The 23,754-nt window shown below is 37.5% G+C and overlaps 1 protein-coding gene across 2 annotated transcripts in view; it reads right to left on the minus strand.

Annotated features, from left to right (window-relative positions):
• LOC133881896 (phenylalanine--tRNA ligase beta subunit, cytoplasmic) overlaps window positions 1-23,340 on the minus strand; it is a 33,021-nt gene extending 9,681 nt beyond the window's left edge. Inside the window, exons 1-17 of one of the 2 annotated variants that reach the window (XM_062320964.1) lie at window positions 23,197-23,340; window positions 22,955-23,034; window positions 22,798-22,853; window positions 22,606-22,706; window positions 21,529-21,658; window positions 21,307-21,422; window positions 19,112-19,178; window positions 17,593-17,634; window positions 11,051-11,092; window positions 10,740-10,816; window positions 10,029-10,155; window positions 9,772-9,939; window positions 5,517-5,642; window positions 5,293-5,427; window positions 5,011-5,145; window positions 3,359-3,433; window positions 1,084-1,191 (exon numbers count right to left, since the gene is read on the minus strand). In XM_062320964.1, the coding sequence (XP_062176948.1) occupies window positions 1,084-1,191; window positions 3,359-3,433; window positions 5,011-5,145; window positions 5,293-5,427; window positions 5,517-5,642; window positions 9,772-9,939; window positions 10,029-10,155; window positions 10,740-10,816; window positions 11,051-11,092; window positions 17,593-17,634; window positions 19,112-19,178; window positions 21,307-21,422; window positions 21,529-21,658; window positions 22,606-22,706; window positions 22,798-22,853; window positions 22,955-23,012 (1,563 nt within the window). In that variant the 5' untranslated portion in view covers window positions 23,013-23,034; window positions 23,197-23,340. Of the gene's footprint in view, window positions 1-1,083; window positions 1,192-3,358; window positions 3,434-5,010; window positions 5,146-5,292; window positions 5,428-5,516; window positions 5,643-9,771; window positions 9,940-10,028; window positions 10,156-10,739; window positions 10,817-11,050; window positions 11,093-17,592; window positions 17,635-19,111; window positions 19,179-21,306; window positions 21,423-21,528; window positions 21,659-22,605; window positions 22,707-22,797; window positions 22,854-22,954; window positions 23,041-23,196 lie in introns of both variants that reach the window. The other variant, XM_062320965.1, reaches the window with a different exon arrangement.
• Window positions 23,341-23,754: the final 414 nt, after the last annotated feature.

Genomic DNA, 23,754 nt, shown 5'->3' on the forward strand with positions numbered 1-23,754 from the left:
GAATGCACAGAAGCTTGTTTTTCTTCAGTTCTTACAACTAAATTAGAAAGCATTTCTTTCGGGACACTATGATCACACCACTCATCACGCCAAAAGCACACCATATAGCTCGAAAACCTCTTACAACCTGCCTGATACTTCTCCAAATCTAAAGTCTACTTAACCCAATGTTACTCATGTTTTACATTACTAACATGTCTCCAAAATGATTCCCTTCTTCACCATAATGCCACAAACACTTACCAGCGGTGCTTTAGAAGTTCTCAATTTTCTCACTCCAAACCCACATATCAAAAAGGTGAACACTCCAGATTCCAATCCGCCACATAGAAAATCTGGCAGCAGCATCTCAATGCTTTGCATACCTCTTCCCCCCCCCCCCCCCCCCCCTCTTTTTTTTTCTTTTATTGATGAGATGATTCTATTTGTATTGACGGGCTGGTGTTTGTGTGAAACAGGAGGGTGCGTACTTATCACTCAATACACCATTTTTTTTTCCTTTATCCTTCTTTTTTGACAAGTAATGAACTAGTAAAAGTGGAGGGGTCAAGAGAACAAGCCGTACATGGGAAGACTACAAGGCTTAACTTTTTACCTTACTATAGATTACACTATTCATTCAACGTCCTAAAGCCTTATCATTCTCATCTTGTTATCTCTTTTATTATTTTTTGGGGAGAGGGTTTGTTTAGCATTTGAAACTAAATTTGTCATGTTGAGTTGATTATCTTAAGTAGGCATGATCTAGTGATTTGAAGGGTTTGACAATAGCAACAGGAGTCAACTGGGTCTAGAAATGTCTAGAAACTTTTGAGATTTTTCTACACCAGAGCAGATTGTTTGGAAAGTGGCTTGACCAATACTCCATTTCAACACTCAAAATCTGTGTTCGAGTCAAACTTGACGATCCACAATACTGCAAATTATAATCTATGAATTACAAGTAATGCAAGTTGACAAACAATATATAGAAACAAACTATGATTAGTTATAAAAAAAATAAAATCTTGTTAGAATAACTCTTTCTTGCAACTTGATATTCAAATAGCAATAACCAAATTCAGTACAATGAGATGAATGTACCTCATATCCTGCAGTAGCACCACAATATAGAGCAGCAAGTTGGCGACGATTTGTTGCACCTACATCTTTTGTCTCATCCAACAGCACTATGTCACCCACTTCAAAAATCTAGAGGTAAAATTATAATAGAGGGAACTCAGAACTCTCATAAAATATACAACAGGTGAATGCAGGGAAAATATTAGAATCATGATAAAATACAAAAATGAAGCCAATAAATATAAACAGTGACAACAGATATCCTCGTTCAAAATGCATAAATAGTGTGCAGTGAGAGAGAGAGCTTATTGAAAAAGTTTCCCCATGAGTTCCATCTCTCCTTTGCAACAAATCCACACAAAATAGAGACAAAATAAAAGATAACTATCAAAAGACATCATAGCCTTAAATCTGCAAGTAAAATCACTAAAAATAATTTAATACTAATCTATTAATTAAAGGTATTAACTAATGAAAGATGTGGCCTTACAATATTTGTTTTGATAACTAATGTTTCCTCTTTCCTTTTTTTCAAGGAAAAGTATACATATCCCTCTTAAACTACCACTCCATTGTCAATGTGCCCCCCAAACTACCAATTGTGTCAATATCCCCTCTTAAACTACCAAAAAAATGTTAATGTCCCCCTACAGCCAACAAAAAGACAAAAATAACCCTAAAAAAGTTTCAATAAGACAAATATATCCTTATAAATTCAAAAAAAAAAAAAAAAAAATTTAAAATTAAAAAAAAAACGATTTTTTTTTTGAAAGATTGAAAAAAAAAAACGAGAAAAATGAAAATCCAAAGGGGTGGGCCAAACTGAAAAGTAGATAAAACAAAATCTAGAAAAAAAAAATTTTAAAAAAATGAAAGAACTTGGTTTTTATTTTATTTTTCTTCTCTTTCCTTTTTTTATAAAAAATAATAATAATAATAATAATTTTTAGTTTTTAGTTTTTTTTTTTTTTTTTTTTTTTTATATATATAATTTTCAGAATTTCTATAATTTTATGAAAGGTATTTTTGTCATTGTTGGGCACATTGACACTGTTTGGTAGTTTAAAGGAGGACGTTGACACAATTGATAGTTTGAGGAGGCACATTGACAATTGGATGGTAGTTTAAGGGGGGTCTCCATACTTTTCCATTTTATTTTTTTAAGTAAACGAGATATCATTAAAAACATAAAGCGCCCTAGGTACATAGGGAGTATAAAACACAAGCCACCTAACTAGTAGGAGCAAAAAGAACAAAAAAAATCATTTTTTTGATATGGCCTAATAATATTACCGCCCTTAATTCAATAAAGAACCTAGAAACCCCCGTTACCAATATAAAGACAACCCCAACCATTTTAAGATCCCCAAATTGAACAATTACTTCTACTGGCAACCTATGGATTCTAAAAACACTATAGATGTCTGTTCACCACTCTAATGCAATAAGAAATAAATAAATGATTACACATAAAAGCGGGTAATGCCCCACAGGCGGAGTTATTGGCGAGTTAAAAGGCCATTTTGGTAGTCACCGCAATTTAGAAGCCTGGAAGAGAACGCAATTCCTAAAACTTTGAACATTGCGTGAGAATAGTGTTAAGAGTTTAAAGTTATCACATTCAAAACCCTTTATGGGGTGGATGATTGCTACAAGTAGTTCAAGCTTTTCTAATTTCTAAATTTCCCCCCCCCCCCCCCCCCCCCCCAAGTGGATGTCTCTCTTGCATACATTATGTGTACTAGGGTTGTGCTTCTTTGCGCTTTCTAATAAGATTGAATTACTTACAAAAAAAAAAAAAAAATCTTAAATTCCATTTGTAAATTCACAAATGTTCTGTTTATCATTTTTTTCTTTTAAAGTAAATTTAGTCTTATTGAAAGCGTAAAGCGCCCCTAAGTACACTGAAAGTATACAAAAGGAAACACCTAACTAGGAATAGAAAAACGAACAAGAAAATTAGCAAAGCTAATTGACAATAGAGACAAAAAAGCCATTGTCCAAAGAAACAGCATATGAAAAAACGAAGCTAAAATATCCTTCAAGGAGCTCTCCACATCCTAAAATGTTCTGTTTATCAATGACACAATGAAACAACATAAGCCTCCACGAGAGCACTGCAACTAAGAATAATGACCCAACTGAATTAAATACCATGCACACCTCAGACATAGTAAACCTATATACTCAAAACTCTGACAATATAATAGAAGATAAATACTATTATCTAATAACAGAAGCACAGGCAGACTCACCCACAGAAAAATAAATGGTCTATTGAAGAACTATGTTGTACCTTTATGGGCTTTGGATGGGCTTTGTTCTGTCCAACAGTTTTCAATATGCCTGACATAAGACTGGTACGAGCAGTCTGTGGAAATGGAGGAATGTGTCAAAACTTCAGAAAAATAAATAAAGAGAAAACAAAAAAATCAGAATAATTTATTCTATAAGTAATCGAGATATTATTAAAAGCATAAGGCGCCCCATGTACACAAGTATACAAAAGAAGCCACCTAACTAGTAGGGGCAACAAGAACAAAAAAATCATGGTACTAATCACCACAGGACAAACATAAGCAGCTGTCCAAAGATACAAAGTGTTAAAAAATAAAGACTTAATCTTCTCCAAAGTTCTTTTCTAACATATGCATTATGTGTTCTTTTTTTAATGTCTAGCTTGCACATTAGAAATTTCAAGAGAATGACATGAGATAAGAATAAGAACAGACAGCTGAAATCAAATAAACTAAGAGGGAACAAAACTTTACCTTAGAAATGTAAGTAGACTAAATATTAAGCCTAGACAAACACTTCAATGTACTGCTCTTAAATTGGTTAAAGAAAAAGAAAAAAGATGCATGCACTTCAATGACAAAATGGAAATCCATGGGGGTGCAAATCAGGAGAGCAACTTATTGAGACACAGACCATCTTGCTAACCAATCAACTCAATTCTGCTTACACATTCACTACTAAGTTGGCATGAACAACTCCTTATTCAATTCTGCACAAAGAAGTATTTGGCATGCATGTCATGCATGTGATGAATCCTATATATTGTATTGATTGGGCATAGAAAACCACACCGCACATAAAGAAATAAAATGTTTAACAAAACTCTAATTCGAAGAGTTGTGGAAAGGTTAGCTGCCAGCCCCAATTAGTTTGTTAATATGGAATACATAATAGCACAAAAGGTTCGTGGAACAATATACTACTGCTGAAACATGGAACAATTGAAATCTTAGATCAAAAATTTATGCATGGATGATAAGAACTGCCTAAACAAGAATTCTTGAACAGCAAACAACCAGAGCTATATTACTCACTACATCAAAAAATTTCCATAAATGAAAGATGTAAATCCATAGGAAAATCGCATCAAATGGTGAGTTTACAAAAGACGATATAAAGATAAACAATTTTTATCAAAATACTATCATCTTATATGAATTTTGTGTTCAATATAGTAAACAAAGGTCAGATGTAGAACTGATGAAGGAACAGCAAACCAATCAACAATAAGCGACACAAACAGTAAGAAACGAAAAAAGGGAAAAGGGAAGAAATATGACAAAAATATAGCAGGCTTCTAAAAGAAATGCAGGAATTCATGAAATGTGTTTTAAGTCTTCATTCAAAACAAAGAGAGAAAAGAAAGAATAATTGTAAGGACAGAAAAGGAGAACCTTTCAAAAAGAAGTAAGAGAAAGTGAACATGTCAGAGAGAGAGAGACTTAAGGAAAAACTCAAGAGAACCTAAACTGAGTAAAGAAACATATAAAGGAAAAAACAAAACAGTTGAAAACCAAACGAATTGATAGGAGTTACAACAATCATATACAAGGTTCATACCCTTCCATAAAATTACCGCTTATAAACAAAACAAAAAAAACCCCACATTGTCAGAGTATAACTAAAGCACATAAGATTCAGGATACAAACCTCATTTTCAGAGGAACGAGGATTTTCAATAATCACTGCTGTTGATCCGTCGTCTTCATGATTTAACATTGCAAAATTATCACTAAGCGAGCACAAAATAAATGACAAGACTTCTGTAAACCCACACATTGCCATCTAATAGGAGAATGGAAAAGAAAAAACGTTAAACAAATAGAACGCAGTAGAAATAGTATATGCGAATAGAAGTACTAATCAAGAAAAAGCTGCAACAATCTGATTTTTTTCACTTGAATATACATATGAGGATCCTCTGCTCTATACCTCCAATCTGATAAGATGACTAAACTCTTCCAAGCGCAGTGGCTTCAAAGACACAGCCCTTCCCTTTGAAATATTGTAACCCTTAGCAATTGCAATATCCTTAACATTGTTGTAGCCATAAGCAATAGCAACATCCTAAGCAATAAAATACAATTGTGACAATCCAAACATTTTCGGTGAGAAAGGAAAATTAGTAAAATGACCAGGTTTAGCACTATCAATACCTCCATAACATCACATGGATGAAGGACATCACTTCTAGTGGGGGGTACAGATACATTAATAGTGGTGTTATCACCTGATACAGGCTTCTGAGCATGCAATTGCATCCGATTTAACAAACTAGTGACCTGAAGGATAGGTAAATACAGTGAGAAGCCAATGCCAAAAAAAAAGAAAAAAAAAGCCAAGCCCTTACATACGCTTCAGTTACTTTCACTAGAATAAAAAAATATAAAGTGTCTACATTGCAACGCGATAGCCTACGTATAAGACCGCTAATCTAATTCTGTGTTTGTTTGGAGGAAGATGGGTGGATGCCTAAAGGGGTGGGAGGGAGAAGAGAGGGGAGGAAGAGTCCCTCAGTTTGATTAGGGGGGATGTGAATGGAGAGGATAAATCCCATGGACCCCACAATTTCAAATCCATCTAAAATTGGACAGATTGGAAGGCAGAGGGGGGAGAGCTTCTTTTCTCAAAGAGGAAGCGCGTGATATAAGGGAATAAATTTTGGTTTTACCCTCATCCAGCATTTCCCTTACATCATCCCTTCCCCTGTCAACCAAACAACATGCAGGGGAGGTGTGCACCTCTCTCTTCCCTCCTTTCCCTTCTCCTCCCCCTCTCCAACCCTTCTACTTCTTCCCTGCTACCAAGCATAGTTAAACATTTCAAAGAAAATTCTTATTAATTATACGTTGATCAGTTGTAAAAACTTGCAGTTATAGGAAAAAAATTACTGAGAAGAATATAAAAAGAAAAATCAGACAGTGAACCAAGTTATGTTACTGGGACTGTATATACTGCCTTAAGCTTGGTTTATAAGTCCAAGTCTATATCTCTAAGTTCCCACATTAAAAGTCCCGGTCCTAACAAAAAGGAAGGAGTTCAAGAGTCTATAAACATACCCCCTAGTACTCGAACAAAAATTGACTTTGAATAGTGAATTTTAACTATTTTTTTTTATGAATAATAATTTATTAGAAAGCATAAGGCTCTCCTAAGTACACAAGAAGTATACACAAGAGGCCAAGCCCCTCAAACCTTGAACCCTCAAACCCAAAGCCCACAAAACAGAATTAAAAAAATAAATAAATAAAAACCCAAGACCCTCAACTCCCTAACACTAGACAGCATGAAGCTTGCCTTTCCCCCACCTTGAAGATGGGCCCTTCACCGTGTAATTGATGGAGCAATCTAAGTTTAGAAGCTCCCTTCTGCCCTTAACTTTCCGAGGGGTAGCCACTGCCTCCACAAACAACTGACGAACCTGCCCTGGGATAGAAGTCCCTATCCTCAAAACCGGCCTACGGAGCCCTTCCGTATTCAACCCAGAGGATGCGGAAGGAGCGGGTGGGGAAAGGGCCATACCAGAATCAACCTTGCTCAAAGACAAAGCTGTTGGCTACAGGTTAGAGGTCCCTGCCCTCAATAGGAGTCCCAACCAGAGTCTCCTAAGAAGAAATTGAAGAGGCGGGAAGGGGAGAAGTCATACCTGAAACAACCATGCTCGGACCCGAAGCAACCAGTGGTCGGGGGTTAAGAAATCCACGCCTAAATAATTTGGAGGTCCCCCCCCCACCCTCGTTGTGCCGTGCGAACGTAAAAGGAGAGGCCGAGAATTGAGAAACCTAAGAAAAAGCCATAACCGATGACGAGCTGGAACCATTGACACCACCAGTCTTCACCGGAACTTGAACAACCTCTGGCAGATCCTCCATCAACATCGCTGGCGTCCTCGGGACTAGACCAATTGACAGTTAAGCCTCTAGCTAGTCCACCATCGGCATCACTGGCAGGTCTATGGAGCGAGTCAGAATTGACCTTGAAAGAGGAATTGGGCTTACGAGCCCATTTGGAGGTAACCCGGAATTTAGACTTACGGTTGGGCTTGTGATCTCTCCAAAAAGCTCCACTAGGCGCCGACCCAGCCCAAATTGAAGCCCAAATTTCACCAACCCAACCCAAAATGAAGCCATGACCCGATCCAGTTCTCCTACCACCTTCTTGAAGCTTCCCTTCCATGCCCAGAGGAGAGACAGCAGCTCCTACTTCTTGTTCTGAACCCTGTCCCCATCTTCATTATGTCGAGGAGAAGTAGCTTTAGCACAGCCAGGCCTGTCCCCAATGAACAGAGTACGCAAAGAAGCCTCCTCCGCTGGAGGTTCAAGAAACCCTAGCCGAAAGGAAGAGCTCCCATGGCTATGAAGAAATCCATAATGTTGCTTAGCTCCCCAGAAAATCTACTCCATCCCTGCCCTTCACGACCCTCCGATAGCAAAATAAATGTTCTCCAGCACCTGTCACCTTGGACTGCCACCTCCAAAAAACAACTAGCTCTATTACCTTCCCTATTGACGGTGAAGATGAAAGAAGCCTCCCGGGTTGTACTTCCGACCTCCTCAGCTCCAGGGTTCCGCAGCACTTCTTCAATCATTTTGATCAGCCATGCTACACACCTCGCGACCAAAAAGATGACACCAGCATAGTCTGAACGCCTTTCCTCTAGCAGGAGCTCCGACCTGCCTGCTTCCACCGAAAAGGTGAAAGCTTTTGCCTCTATAAAGAAACGGTGCTCCATACCCAACCTCACACGGCCATTCCGGGTGCCATCACCGAAGAAGATAGACACAGATGTAAGCCCCTACAGCAAAACCCCCCCTTTGCGATCTAGACAGAGAGGTCCGAAAAGGCTAAACAGAGCAAAACCCTAGCGTGACACGCCACCGCTAGGGTGGAGAGAGAAAAAGAGAGGCATGGCCGTGTGGGATGAGGATAGAGGTGTGGTGAATTTTAAGTGTTATGGTTTGTTGCAGGCATTATTGCCCTGTGGTTCTTTCCTCTACTTCCTTTTCTTCTCACTTAGCGTACATCTTCCTTCTTTCAATATGTTCACCTATTCCAAAAATTACAATTCACAACCAGATTCAGTTTTCCACTAATTCTACTCCTAATTTAAAACTTTTTACACCTCAAACTTATATCAAATAGAAACATTATTATTTTTGTTTACACAGCATTATCTACAAATGAGTTTTCTAACCTTCACGCTCTGCCACATAATATATTAATATGCAGACGTTGTCGCTCTCGCACTTATGCATGCTTCGGTATTGTTAGTTTGAACCCTATAAAAAGGCCTCTTATTTCTTTCTTCGCCCATTACACATGAAATGTGAGTCCACCAGGGCATATACCGTTCTCAGCAATCAAAGTGATAAGAAATTAAGTACACTATTTATTGACTTATGATTGATTGACTTCTGAACCATAACATAACTTTTTACATAAATTAAGCTCAACAAGCTGTCCTCAAGCTCAATTTGGGATAGGCTCAACCACTAAACTACATGTACAGCACAAATCCCCCTCAGCACAAACAGATCTGGCTTAAGGCAAGCTCAAGCTCTAAAAATATCTCACTTAATAGCGCCCTCGAGCAAGTAAGTATTTGGCTTGGGTCGGCACCATCCATAAAATCAATGATTAAACCTCATAAACTTTTCCTTTTATAGAGTGGTAATTAGATGAACATTCTCATAAGCAAGAAGAGAATACCTTCAAAAGGATCTCAGCAACCATGAAGCAGTAGGACAAATTAAATTGAATCAAGACTACCAGGATGAGAGGATTTTTAAGAACTTCAATCTCTAAAATCATCTTTTAACACAAGTACCCTCACACAATCATCCAACATCATTGATTATACCGTTATCAAAATATCACTGCCAAGGGAGAAACATAATGCCAATAGGAATAGTAGGCCAACTATATGTTAAAATATCTTTCTGCATCAATTTGCCAAAAGAAAATTTTGTACAAGAATGCCTATCTATGTTGCCCGAAAGCTTGAATGTTTCCTCACCAACGTAAAAAATATTTAGATTCTCACAACAGAACAACACTTTGTGGTTCAAATAAGTAATCCTTAAGCAGTAGTAAATCCTTAAGCAGTCCAATAAAACAATGATGGGAAAGGAATAACAAAAACAAGAATCAAACAGAAAATATACAGATATAAGCTGCCAATTGGCAAGACATATCAAGACCAAACAAATAAAGACAACATAAAGAACAGGAGTGAAACAATACAATGCCACCAGCCCCACCCCTAAATTTTAACAAAATAAATATATAAATAAATAGGCGCATACACACACACACCCCCCAACAAAAACAACCATCACTGCCATCCCGAATGACACATTTAGGTTTCATGAATCAAGAATGAGACATATAATATAACAGAAACTGTAATACCTTCTCAGCCTCCAAGGGGACTCCAATTGCACCCGTAATATAAGACAGAGAAACCTCCATATTGTAGACAGATAATTCAGGATAAATATTAGACTTCCCATCAGAATATATCACTTCAACTGGCTCTATTTCAAACTTCTTTTTACAATATTCTGAGAAGGTTGTCACCTAGGAGAACAGAGGAAAACCATTAATTTATTTATCTACTACAAATAAGAACTAACATCCACTATAATTTGAACTTCTAGGTTACCCACCACTGTGTTCAAAACTATCTTGGCTTTTGTTAGATCAGTGGCAGTGCATTCAATGAATACATTCTTCGTCTTTAGAGTGATTGCTGAATGTGCACCATTGATAATGGGGGGTAAAGACAAAACAGTTCTGCATTAAACAAATAGAATTTTCAGGGAAAGAAAAAAGGAAATAGAACATTAGAACATCAAGCAGACAAAAAAACTTTGGGCTCGTTTGGTAAAATATTTTAGAAGGTGTTTTTTGCTTTTTGGTTGTGATGTGACCTAAAGGTGAAAGTAGTTTATGAGTATTTTGTATTTGGAGTTGTTTGTTAATGCTTTTACTAATTTGCTAAATAGCAAAAAACTGTCCTAAAAAGAGTTGTCAAACGAGACTTTTGTGTTCCCAATACAGTTTTTTTTATGAACAAAGCCCTCGTACACGAACCCAATACCGTTTTCTATAAGAAATTAAGAGCAGATGAAGAAAGGCTAAAAGATCTTTTTCTGCCAAAACTCAATAGAGAAAATGGTGTTATACGAGAGTACACTCAGAGAAAAAGGAACAGTATGAGCTCAAAATCTTCAAATCAAAGAAAGCTCAATACTTCGAAGACAAAAAAGAAGAGGAAATTGACAGAAGAAAAAAGACATAACAACAATTTAAATAAATTGGCTGGTAAAAGAGCTAAGAATCCTTATAATTGCATAAACATCAACAAACCATCATACCTGTTACGGTCATAGATAACAGGGTACACTGGTGAGTTCTCAATTATGTGCAAAAACTTCTTCAGTTTCAAGTCTGACTGCGGTGAAACATAAATCAAGAAATCATAGACTATATCTACATGACTAATATAAAAATAAAATATACAAGCTCCTGAGAACTGTGCACAAGGGATGCATGTACAATCGCCAATATCACAATCTGTGTGTACAATGTAAAATTATAAAAGAAAAAATAAATACACAATTATTTATAACATTATGAATTGCAAAGTCAAGGTTAAGTAACAAAAAAGTCTCAATCTAAGACTCACTTTGTAAAACTCCATCAGCTCATCAGCTCTGAAGTTCTTCACCTAAATTGCAAAAACAAAGTTACAAGCAATCAGTTCTATCATTACACATTGACTTTGCAACCCCACACTATTTTCTCATTAAAAAATAAAAAATAAAAATAAAATAAAACATGTGAAAAGCAAATTCTCTTAAACCACTACCATCCATCTCAAAAGTAAAGAAAGTTAGACTAGATTTTCTTTCTGGTCTTCTATGATGGGCTTCTCTAGTCGGCTCTTTGTGGAAGCTAAGTCTTTTGAGTTTGCAATGGAAGAGGGGTTCAATATTACGTGTTTTCGAAAGGAGTAGGGCATCATGCGTTTTGTATCCTTGGGTAGAGTGAGTGTGAGCTGGTTGTTGGCTACCATGGAAGACATATTTCTAACAAAGGCCTCAAGGAGATTTTGAAATCCTTGGGGAGGGGGCGGGGGGGGCTCTAAAGCCTTTATCGCCCAGCAGTATGCGAACAAATTCAGTAGATATCTGGCTGTCATGGAATACATAGGTGGTGGTCGAAAGCGCTTTGGGGTTATACTGGAAGGCAAAGGTGGCCAAGAATAGGCAGCTTTTGTGCATGAGTTACGGAAGGTTCTAGAAACGTTTCAGATTTCCTTTGGTAATGGTCAATTAGCTCGCCGTTCCGAGGTACTTTTTTTTATATAAGTAGTGAATTTTATAAAAAGCGTAAAGGTGCCCCTAAGCATACAGGCTTATGATCATGTTAATTGGGATTTCTTATTGTATATGTTGAGAAGATGTGGTTTCGGGGAGAGATGGTGTTCTTGGATAGCGCATTGTATTTCTTCGGTGCGCTTCTCGGTTTTGGTGAATGGTTCCCCTACTGGTTTTTTTGGCAGCTCTCGTGGTCTTAGACAGGGTGATCCTCTGTCGCCCCTTTTGTTTGTCATTGTGATGGAGGCCTTCAGCAAGTTGTTCTCTGTTACTGTTCAAAGGGGATTTCTCTCTGGGTTCTCTGTGGGCTCTAGTAGCAATGGTGTGATTAATGTTTCTCATTTGCTTTTTGCAGACGATACTTTAGTTTTCTGCGAGGCTAGTCCTGAACACCTTCTCTATCTTCGTATGTTATTACTGTCTTTTGAAGCTGTTTCAGGATTGAAGATTAATTTGGATAAGTCAGTTTTGATTCCTGTGGGTTTTGTGGATAACATGGATGATCTTGCTGGCATTTTGGGTTGTGGTGTTTCTTCTCTTCCGTTAAAGTACCTTGGTCTTCCATTGGGGGCTCCTTTTAAGAATAAGTCTAGCTGAGATGAGGTAGTTGGCAAGATTGAGAGGCGGTTGGCTAGTTGGAAGCGGTTGTATTTGTCGAAGGGTGGAAGAGTAACCCTTATTAAAAGCACTCTCTCTAATCTTCCTACTTATTTTCTATCCCATTTCCCTATTCCTTCAAGTGTTGCTAATCGTATTGAGAAGTTGCAACGGGATTTCTTGTGGGGTGGCATAGGCGAAGAATTTAAGTTTCATTTGGTTAATTGGGCCAAGGTCTGCTCTCCTATTTCTAGTGGTGGCCTGGGCATCAGAAACTTGAGGATTTTCAATATGGCTCTGTTAGGGAAGTGGCTATGGCGCTATGCCTTTGAGAGAGAGGCTTGGTGGAAATCTGTTGTGGATGCAAAGTTCGGATCTACTTGGGATGGTTGGTGTTCTTTAGACCCCCCTGGGTCTCATGGAGTGGGGTTATGGAAGAATATTAGGAAGGGGTGGAGGTTGTTTTGCAGCTATACTAGACTTATTCTGGGAAATGGATCTAGGGTCCTTTTTGGGATGATGTATGGTGTGGTGAGGTGCCTCTCAAGGAAGCTTTCCTAGTTTTGTACGACATTGCGTGTGACAAGGACGCACATGTTGCAGACCATTTGGTTGTGGTAAGCGGGTCCTATCAGTGGGATATTAGCTTCTTCCGAGCGGCCCACGATTGGGAGGTGGATGTTTTGGCTTCTTTTTTCTCTTTGCTGTATTCAACTAGAGTGAATTGTGATGGGGAAGATCAGCTCCGGTGGTATCCTTCTCACAAAGGGAAATTTGATGTTAGATCTTTCTACAAGGCTCTTGTTTGCAAAGAGGCTATCCATTTTCCTTGGAAAAGTATTTGGCGGACCAAGGTTCCCTTGAAAGTGGCTTTCTTTGCTTGGACGGCAGTGCAAGGGAAGATCCTCACCTTGGACAACCTCAGGAAGAAGCGTGTCATAGTGATTGATAGATGTTGCATGTGCAAAACGAATGGGGAATCGGTGGATCACCTTCTTCTCCATTGCGAGGTTGCACGCACTCTCTGGAATGCCTTTTTTAGTCGCTTCAGTTTGTCTTGGGTTATGCCTCTGCGAGTGGTAGATTTATTCGCTTGTTGGTGGACGGGTGGTCGTTCTCAGAGTGCAGCTGCGTGGAAGATGGTCCCTTGTTGCATTCTGTGGTGCTTGTGGAGGGAACGCAATGACAGGCAGTTTGAGGACAAAGAAAGATCTATTGAGGAACTCATTTCCTTTTTCTTTCATTCCTTGTATTCTTGGGTGGCGGCGTTCCTCGCACCTTTACCTCTTAGTTTTAATGATTTCCTTGTTCTGTTTTCTTTTTCTTCCTAGTTGCTTTTCTTGTAGACTTCATGTGTACTTCTTGTAGACTTCCTCAATAGATCTTGGGTTATGCCTCTGCGAGTGGTAGATTTATTCGCTTGTTGGTGGACGGGTGGTCGTTCTCAGAGTGCAGCTGCGTGGAAGACGGTCCCTTGTTGCATTCTGTGGTGCTTGTGGAGGGAACGCAATGACAGGCAGTTTGAGGACAAAGAAAGATCTATTGAGGAACTCATTTCCTTTTTCTTTCATTCCTTGTATTCTTGGGTGGCGGCGTTCCTCGCACCTTTACCTCTTAGTTTTAATGATTTCCTTGTTCTGTTTTCTTTTTCTTCCTAGTTGCTTTTCTTGTAGACTTCCTGTGTACTTGATTGCGCTTTGCGCTTTTTAATGATCTCTCTCTTACTTATCAAAAAAAAAGCATACAGGAAGTATACAAAAGGACACCAAAATAGAAAAGAGAGGGGAAGTGGAAGGGGAAAAACACCAGAAAAACCCAAACAGAAGGAAACCCAAAAAACCCCTACAAAACCAGCCCACAAAACCCCGAGACTAATACATCACATTAGGCCGCTTAGCCTTGCCGCTACTAGAACCAAAACCTCTAGCATCATAATTAATCGAGCACTCTAAATTCTTCACTTCACGACTCCCTTTAAACTTAGAAGAGGAAACTGAAGCCTCTAGATGATGCTCCGCATCAATTAGAGTTATGAAGTCTAAAAAGCCCTTCACATTCCCCACGTGGGAGACCCCTAAAGTATTAACACAGAAGCTAAGATCAATCGCTGCCCCAGGAGGATCACCAATCTCTTCAAAACCACCTCCCCGCGAAGATTTGCCCACCTCTGAGAAAGACATTAAAGGCGGTCACCCAAGCACAGACTGGACTGAAGAGAGTGGAACCACTCCCACTTCTGACGGAGGAAGAGCCGCGCCGCTTGGGAGAAGGAAGCCACGCCGAAGGATAGGCTGATAGCCCTCGTCTTGAGCAACCATAGACTTTGCAGGAGCTGACAAAGGCTTGGAGACAACCCCACAAACCGGCCTAGAAAGCTCCTTGGGAGCACTGAAAGACTAAAGAGCCTCTGCAAGCAAATGCTTATCCAATTTGCCAACCTTATTCTTTCGAGAGTATGAAAGCACAGACTTGGATTCCGAAGGGTAAATAGGCGCGCCAGACTCCGACATCACAAGGAGTAACGCAGCCTTTCACCTAGAGCATCCACGCCTAAAGAGCAGTCGCTGAGAGCTGGATCAAACCCAAAGAGAGCCGAAGAAGGAGCCATCTCAGACGAAGGCAACAAAGGAGGATCCCCACCCAGAGCTGACCTCACCAAAGCAGAGACGCCAAAGCCCTCAGAAACAGAAGTAACGGCCAACGACGACACGTTAGAAGCTTCAAAATAGGATGGAGTAGAGGACTTTTCCCCGAGAATCTCTGTGGCAGAAAAAACCAGAGGAAAGGGAGAGGAACGCTCTTTTAACTCCGGGAGAGAGGCTGAAGAAAAACCCACAACTTTCGGCATCGGGGCACCCAAGCCCGAAGGAACAGAACCCATACCCGAGTCAGATCCATGAACCGGAGCTAACCCGCATTTCTTAGCCTTCTTAAAGTAATCCACTCTTCTAAGACCCGACTTCCTGGTCTTTTTAGAAAAAGACCTACACCCACCCTTCTTGACCTCACCGTTCTGAGGTACTTCTCAGTGGGTTCTCTTTGTTTCACCTAAAGATGTATTCTACAACGCCTTTGGCACCTATGGTGCATGAGCCGACAGGGGGACCGTTAAGAGGTTAGATATGTTGAGGTGGCGGTTCGACAGGGGCAGCGTACAACGGCTTCCACCAAGCCCAAGGCCTCGGTGTTAGTATCGTTGGCTCAAAAAACTAATGCCCATGGAGTGCCTGGGGATGCGACAAATCTCAAGCATATAGCTAGTACGGTACATGCGGCAAGTACGGCTATAAATGAACGGAGTTGTTCGTAAATAGCTCGAACTCGACATGTATAAACTCGACTCGAGTTTGATTCACTTATTAAACAAACCAAACTTGAACAGAAATTTAGGCTCGCTTTTTATGAATAGTAATAATTTTATTGAAAGAAAAGAGCAAAGCCCTCATACACGGAAAGTATACAAGAGAACCGAATACCCTAAAGGCTACTACAATTTAAAAAACAAATCAAATCAACCAAATTCTCCGAGTCAAAATTAGAAACATTTACAATAACTGAATCCAAAAGAGTTACAGAAATGGGATTTTTGAAAAGCACATTGGACTCGCTATCTCAAAGAGACACCAATTGCTTTTTCTCCAAATGCTCCACATTAAGAGCGCTAGAGTAACTTCCCAGATTGCCTCTTTGGGGTGTCCCAACCATTAAAATTTTCAATAATGAAGAAGCTTTAGGATGTTACTAGGCATGACCAAAGAAACCCCAAAAATGTTAAGAACCAAGTGCCAGAGATCAACAGTATATTCCCAGTGGATAAGAACATGATTAATAGTTTCCTCTTCTTCTTTTTTACAAAGGCAACACCAATTAGCTAGATGGAAACCCCACCTTCAAAGGTTATCCGCCATGAGGATTCTATTGTCCATAAGAAGAAAGCAATGCGAGGAAGGGCCTTAACCTTCCAAATACTTTTCCAAGGAAATGAACTATGCCCACCTGACTGTAACATATTATAAAAGCTCTTCACTGCAAAGCCGTGCCTGCTAGATGGTGTCCATAACATACTATCCACTTCTCCCGGATGAGTATTCGAAAAGTATAATAGATTGAGAAATGAGTCAAGAGTTTCTAGTTCCCAATCATGGGCTGCCCTAATGAAGCTTGGATTCCAATGGATTGGGGAACTGGAGAGGTCTAAATGGTCTAACCCTAAGGCCTCCTTGTTAAGGGCTATGGAATAGAATTCTGAAAATGAATACTTAAGAGCCCCTTCTCCGCACCACAAGTTATGCTAAAAGCGAATGCAGGAACCGTCCTCAACCCTGTAGGAAACACAGTTGGAAAAAGAACCCCAACCATTTCTAATATTCCTCCAAAGACACACCCTGCAAGGTCCTCGAGCTTCCTTTGAACACCAACCCCCTCTATGGATCTCGTACTTCATAACAATCACTTGTCTCCATAAAGAATTTTCCTCATGCCCAAATCTCCAAAGCCATTTACCGAGGAGAGCTTTGTTGAATAGCATGAGATTTTTAATACCCAACCCCCTCTAGTTTTCAAGATTTAGTTTACCTTTTTTCTTTTTTTAGTTAGGTGTTTCTCTTGTGTACTTGGGTTGTGACCTTCCTCTTTTTAATAAATTCGATTACTCAATAAAAAATTAAAATTTTTTTTTTTAAAAAAAAAAAAAAAAAGGTGGACCATAACCAAGTAACATGAAGAATTATATTGCTAAACGTTGAAGACAATCTTATTGGCTAGAAATGGGGCAAGGAAGAATGAGAAGGGTGCCAAGACAACCAGAAATAAGAGAGCAGAAGAGGGGAAAAAAAGAGCTCCCACTTGAGGCATAAATTGTCTGCCTAGATGCTGTCAACCACATGATTCCATACTTTTAATATGGATATCATAGCAAATGAAAGGATAGCTTAGATATCAAGTACAATACATCAATGGGAACAAGATTGGTTTAAAACTTGAATAATGAAAGGGAGCCTTTTTCTTGTTACATAAATCGAACTTTCATTTATTAGGGAAAAAAAAAAGCATCTCTTCTTTAACAGTGTCTTGAAGGAAGGCCCTTCAAGCATCTGACATACTTTTAATCATAAGCCTAAGTGGTCATTTCGTCTCTCCAGAATAATATTGTTTCTCGTCACTTTATCAAGTTGCACTTACGATGACAAAGTAACAATAGTTTTGCACTAAGGATTTAGTAAAGAATTGAATTAAAAATATAAACACATACCTGCTTCAGTGGCACAAAATTTATATTTGAAGGTGGCAATGCCTGAAAATAAAGAGATAATTGTAAGATTTTTCTTTTTTCTTTTTTCTGAAGAGAGATAATTGTAAGTTACTGAAGCAGTAATGTTCCTTACTTCATTTCATACAAACAAAGAGAGATGAGAGAGAGAGAGAGAGAAGAGAGAACTTAACAAAGCAGAACATGCTTGTGGATATGCTCAAAAAACTAATAGTTAACTCTCAATAACCAGTCAAAAATGAAAAGAGAAGGAAAAAAGCATCTCCAAGACATGAAAAAATAATATAAAAGCCACGTTTTACTAACATAGGATAGGACACACCCAAACTATAATAAAAACATTAATTCAACCAAAAAAATTCTTAACTCAAAACTGAAGTTCAGGGCACTCAGAATACTTCATACAGGAAGTAGATAGTTTTATGTCTACTTCACATGCAGCTTTTAAGTATTGGAGGGCCAAAGGGGTGGTGGGTCCACAAAAACTCATTAAACTTAGGTTGTACGTTCCGCCTTTAGGTTTGTAATTGAACTGAGTCAACCCGAATATTAAAAGTTTAAGATTGATTTATTTAATTTTGTTTCGAGTATAAGCCAAGCTCAAGTTCCTCAATGCGTTACATTACATGTTCAAGCTTAGTTTCTTTATTTTTCGAACAAGCTTTAACTTCTTTACGAGCTGCTTAAAAAACTTATTTTTTCCTCGTATAAAATAAATACCATCACTTAAAAATTTTATTCCTTTTCGTAAATCTATGTTAATTATTAGTTACTTAACTATTGTTAAGATTATATTGTTCAAATTAATTAGATAAGCTAATTTTTAGTTAATAAACTTCTAAAAATTAAATTCACCAACCTTGTATTTACAACAAATCATATAGAATTTTTTATCACAAAATAGATAATCTATATAATATATTTTTTTTTATAAGTAATAATCTATATAATATCTTAATCTCGAGTCTATGTAAATAAATTTGATAGTATACATACATACATACACGAGACATTTATCACATACATACATACATACATATATACATCTATTACATAATATATGTAGGTATATGTATGTCAAGCTCATGTTCATAAGGATTAAAGTTATATCTATTGCATTAAGAAAAAGATTTCATCTTATCTTTTAAAGAACTTCGGTGTTCTCATTACATAATTAAAAAACAACACTATAAAAATAATAATAATGAAATTATACAAACTTCTACGAATTGAATTGAATTTACACAAGCTGAGCTCGTTTAATAAACAAGTCCAAATTTTTGTTGAAGGTCACTAAACAAACTGAACTCGAGTCAAGTTTATAGGAGTCAAATTCAAGTTGTTCATGAACAAGTCAGATTGTTTACAGTACTATCCATCTTCCTAACCGCCCCCATACATTCAATACAGTTTTTCTCTTAGTCCAATACCACATGATCCAAAACCCCAAGAAAATATATAACACAATACGACAAGAAGAAAGCCTACTAATGAAACCCACCTCATATGTAAAAGGGTGATGTAATGTATCCAAGTCATGAGTCCCAATAGCAACTAGGGTTCTTCGCCTGAAACAAATATTGAATGTAAACATGAGAGCTGATAAATTACATAAAATCCTTAGAGAACCTTCCAATTCACAACTTAGATGAAAAACATAAAGCGAAGACGAAGAAATCAGCGTGTCAGCATAAGGTTGCAAAATTGCAACTCCTTATTTATCACATTTCTAAAAATATGTAACACAGTATGATATTACATGGAACAAGCACAAAAAGATACATGTGGCTAATCTCATGTATTTGAAAAAATGATCCATAGGAACAGACCCCATTTTCATTAGGATTGACAAATGAAACAACCTAACTATGCAGCAACAGGAAACCAATAGGCTTTATACCAACAGAACAAACTTTTAGCATCTTAAAAATTTGTCATCCTGTGAGTTCACTACGGAGGTACTTATTTTGATTTGGACATATAATAGTGTGAACTCAGCCAGATCATAGCAGGCTAAACTCTTGAGTATTCAAATTTTAATTTCAGCTCATAATAACAACATTAACAGGATGGTATGACTTAGCCTCAGAATCAAGTGATGAAGGCATTAAAATTCTAACAGAAATTTAGAAAGAAAAAAGTAATTCAACCTGTGATAGCATCACATGGATAACAAATATTTAGGCAAAAAAAAATATTCATATAAGACGTTCAACCCGTCCCAGCCTCTCATTAAATTGGTCACTCAAGCACATTTTGATTTTGTAACTAAAACTGGTTCAAACCGATAGACCAGGTGATTTGCTATGTACTAAAATGCTGAATTCGGGGCCGACTTGACTCAAACCACAATCCCTACAATGGGTGATGCTTTCATGAAATGCTTTCAGCCTCAAAGGATACACACCAAAGAATTCCCTAGTTTTTGAAACTAGCACGCATTGTTTAGCCAAAAGCCTATCAACTGCAAACTGAAAAATGCCCAAACCAAAAATTTATATTCATAAAATAACAATTTAAAGACTGTTCAAATGAACTAGATGAGCATGATTATCTACGTAGTCACCTATTGCATTAATTCAAAGCAACATGTTAGTCTTTAGCAACAATAGCATCCCTCACCTACTGCTTTTTTTTCTTTTTGCTATTTTAGCAAACTGTCCAAACAAAATAACAAATGTTTGGCCAATTTTATTTGCAGAACCCTGGCTCTATAGCATGTAACATCAAGCAAGAAGCAAATCCAAACATTTCCCTGAGATCATAACAATTCATCTCTCTCTCCAATCTAATTTCTTTCTCCATTCCATCAATCAGAAAATACATCTTTTCAAGATACTAAGCCTATCTCCAATATGTTAACCTGTCCTTATCAATCAAAAAAAAAAAACCACCCCAGTCCTCTAAAACTAACCTGTCCCTCCTACCATATCTGCGCACAAACATGAATAATATAGCTCTCCAATCTCTCATATTGAATTCCACAAGGATTAGGGACATTACAAAGCAATTTTCCAGTCAAAGCAAGGTCCTAAGAAGGAGACCTGGGTAGGATCCAAGCCTTTAGCATCTTTTGCATCCCAAACTTTAAGTCAATCTGAAGAATTTGAAGCACTGAATAACTCTCATTCCAATAATTCCTAGCAATTACGCAGTCGAGTCATATGGTTTACTGGTTTAGTCAATCTATGTCTGCAACTAATAGATAAAATCACCACAATAAGGGTGGGCCATCGTACTTCTATCAGTATGCTACAATATCCCAATCTCAGTTAAAACCTAACAAGATATATTGTGTTTTTTTTTTTAATTCCATTTTCTTATAACTGCGCAATACATAGGCTCCATTTTATGATGGTCAAGGTCTACTATGGTTAAATCATAGTGTAGGGCTGGCATGTTACTAAAGAGTATGGAAGCAAAAAAAGTCTTTCAAATTTTAGGTCAAAATCAAGACCAAAAAAAAGAACCACTTACTTACAATTTTCCATAAATAAACTGCACATACACCATACAAATCAACCCTTCCCTCTATAGAATTAGTGGACAAACACAATCAAGAGTCCACCAAAATTCTTCAACTTTTAATGGTTCAGAAAGATTTCAATTCACAGTTGTACAATCAGTTAGACATGGCAGACACCGAGTACGCCAAGTAAATAATGATGAATGAAGCAGTGAGTCGGAATTCATTACCGACAAATGTTCTGATGGAGCTTATCTTGGAGATCAATAAAGCTGTTATAACTTCCTTCATCAAATGTTATACCCCTCAAAACAGCACAAACAACATAGGGACGAATTGAAGATGTCTGTAAGGGGAAAAAAAAATAAAGAGTTCATACGCAATAAAATCAATGTGGCACTCAAAAGAAAATAAATACCCATAATTATCTTGTGAATTTCTGATATAACAACCTCTGGTTTCACATGCATTTTAATCATTGATTCTCTGCTGATGTTTGCCACTTTATATGTCGGTATCTCCTGCTTCCCATCGAAGATTCGAAGGGCTTGAGCAATCCCTTCGAGACAAAGCAAATCATATCTGTGCATATCAAAGAGTAAAATAATTGTAATCATTTCAATTATTATCATAAAATAAAAATCTTGCATGCAACTTCTCAACAATTAAGGAGAAGTTACTCTCAATTCAATAGGTCTTTCTAGATTTCAAGCTAACCCAATTGAATTAGCTCAAAAAAGCAATAACCAATAAGAAGATGCAATATTGAGAAACTCAAATTTTAAGCAAATCCCTGATATAAAGGGGTAAAAAACATAGGATGTGAGAAACAAAAACAATATGGAAATTATAGAGACTCAGGTTTTAAGAAAATCCCACAGATATGTATAAACAGAGAAGGAAATTATAGTGCCAAAGAAACCAATCAACTAAACCAGTCGAGAAACTCATATTTTCATCATACCCCCATATAAACAATACAAATCAAATATGGCAGATAAGAAGCAAAATAACATACCCACTGGAAAAATTCAAATTTTAGGTAGATCCAAGATTTGAAGAAACAAAAATTGTAGTAACTAAAAAGCAAAACCAACCCAAATTAAGTCAAACCAGAAAAAAAATAATAATAATAATAATAAAAAAAAAAAAAAAAAAATTGAGGAAATAAAAGGTGTGGCATTAACTTGTGAATCAAATTAAAATCACTTCAAATTATAAGCCAAGCCACATATGAGGAAAAAAAAAAAGGTTGGAAAAACCAATCCAATTAACTAAACCTAAAAAGGTCAGCTTTTTAGACCCAAGTTCAGCCAAATTATACATTTGAGTTACTCTAAATGGAATTTTTCAAATTTAATATTCTACTAAACTGATACCTACTAAACAGTAAAGAATAGTGTATCTTAAGTTTCGCCCATGATCGAAAAATCTTAATATTGAGAAAAAAAAAAAAAAAAAAAAAAAAAAAAAAAAAAGCAAGAAGAAAGAAATAAATTCTTCATTTTGTGCATTAAATAGTAAAATACCTATTGGCAGGGACTTCAATTTTGTAGATAACCTCTTCATCTTCGTCGGCTTCTTCTTCTTCCAAATGCTTTTCCTTTCTAATAATCGCTTTCTCAGTAGTCTGAAACAGTCAAAAAGATATATATTATTTCACATTTCAAAATTAATAACAAAAACAGAAAAAATGAGGCAAAGCGTGTGAAAACGCTTACAACGTCGTCGAGCTCGATTCCGAACCTGAAGCAAAGGTCCTCGAACTCTTCCTGCGCTGTGAGATTCAACAAAAAACAAAACAATGTGATTAGTTTAACGTATCAGAAAACAAAAATTGGGAGTAGGCACGGTTGACAATGGCTTGAGAGAACTCACTGTAGGTTTTGCCAAGGGATGCGAACAGACGATCCCTTCCCACGCTGACAGTAGGCATGGTTGACTACGGGAAGAGAGGTCTGCAACTAACAATGAAATAAAAAAATAATAATAAAAAAAAAAAAAAAAAAATGAAGATTGCCTTGAGAAACCCCAAATAAATAATTTTAAAAAATAATAATAAATAAATAAATAGATCAAAAGGAAACCAAAGAGGCATAAAAGAGAAAAAGCTTCCTAACCTCTGTGGATTGATTGTGGCGCTGCTCTTTCAGCAGTTGACAAAATGGAGGGAGAGGGGGAGAACGACAGAGAGCTTGAAGAGAAACTGAGAGGAGCTAGGGTGGTTTTTGTTGGAACCTCGTACTATGGGCCGGTACAGGCTTATTGGGCCAATCAGCTTAATGTCCACCAAATAGCATAAAGTCGGTCGGACAAAAAAAAAAAAAAAACAAAAAAAAGGATAATTGCACCATTAGTCCTTGTGGTATGCCATAATTATTTTTCATTCCCTATGGTTTAAAAAGTTCATAAAAGATCCTTGTAGTATGCAATAATTACGTTTTACTCCCTGGGTCGATTTTTCGTCCACAATTTTTACGGAATCTGTTAGCCCTACACGTCAGCGACACGTGTCCATCTTAATAAAAAAATATAAATTTATTAAAAAATAAATAAATAAACTTATTTAAAAAAAAAAGTGCAGGCTTGGGGTGGCGCGCGGGCACCCCCAATGGCCTGGGAGTGGCCGCGTGCCACCCCCTTGCCCCCATTTTTGTTTTTTTTTAAAAAAAAAAAAT

Source organism: Alnus glutinosa, chromosome 11, assembly GCF_958979055.1.
Source record: "Alnus glutinosa chromosome 11, dhAlnGlut1.1, whole genome shotgun sequence".
Lineage (NCBI taxonomy): Eukaryota > Viridiplantae > Streptophyta > Magnoliopsida > Fagales > Betulaceae > Alnus > Alnus glutinosa.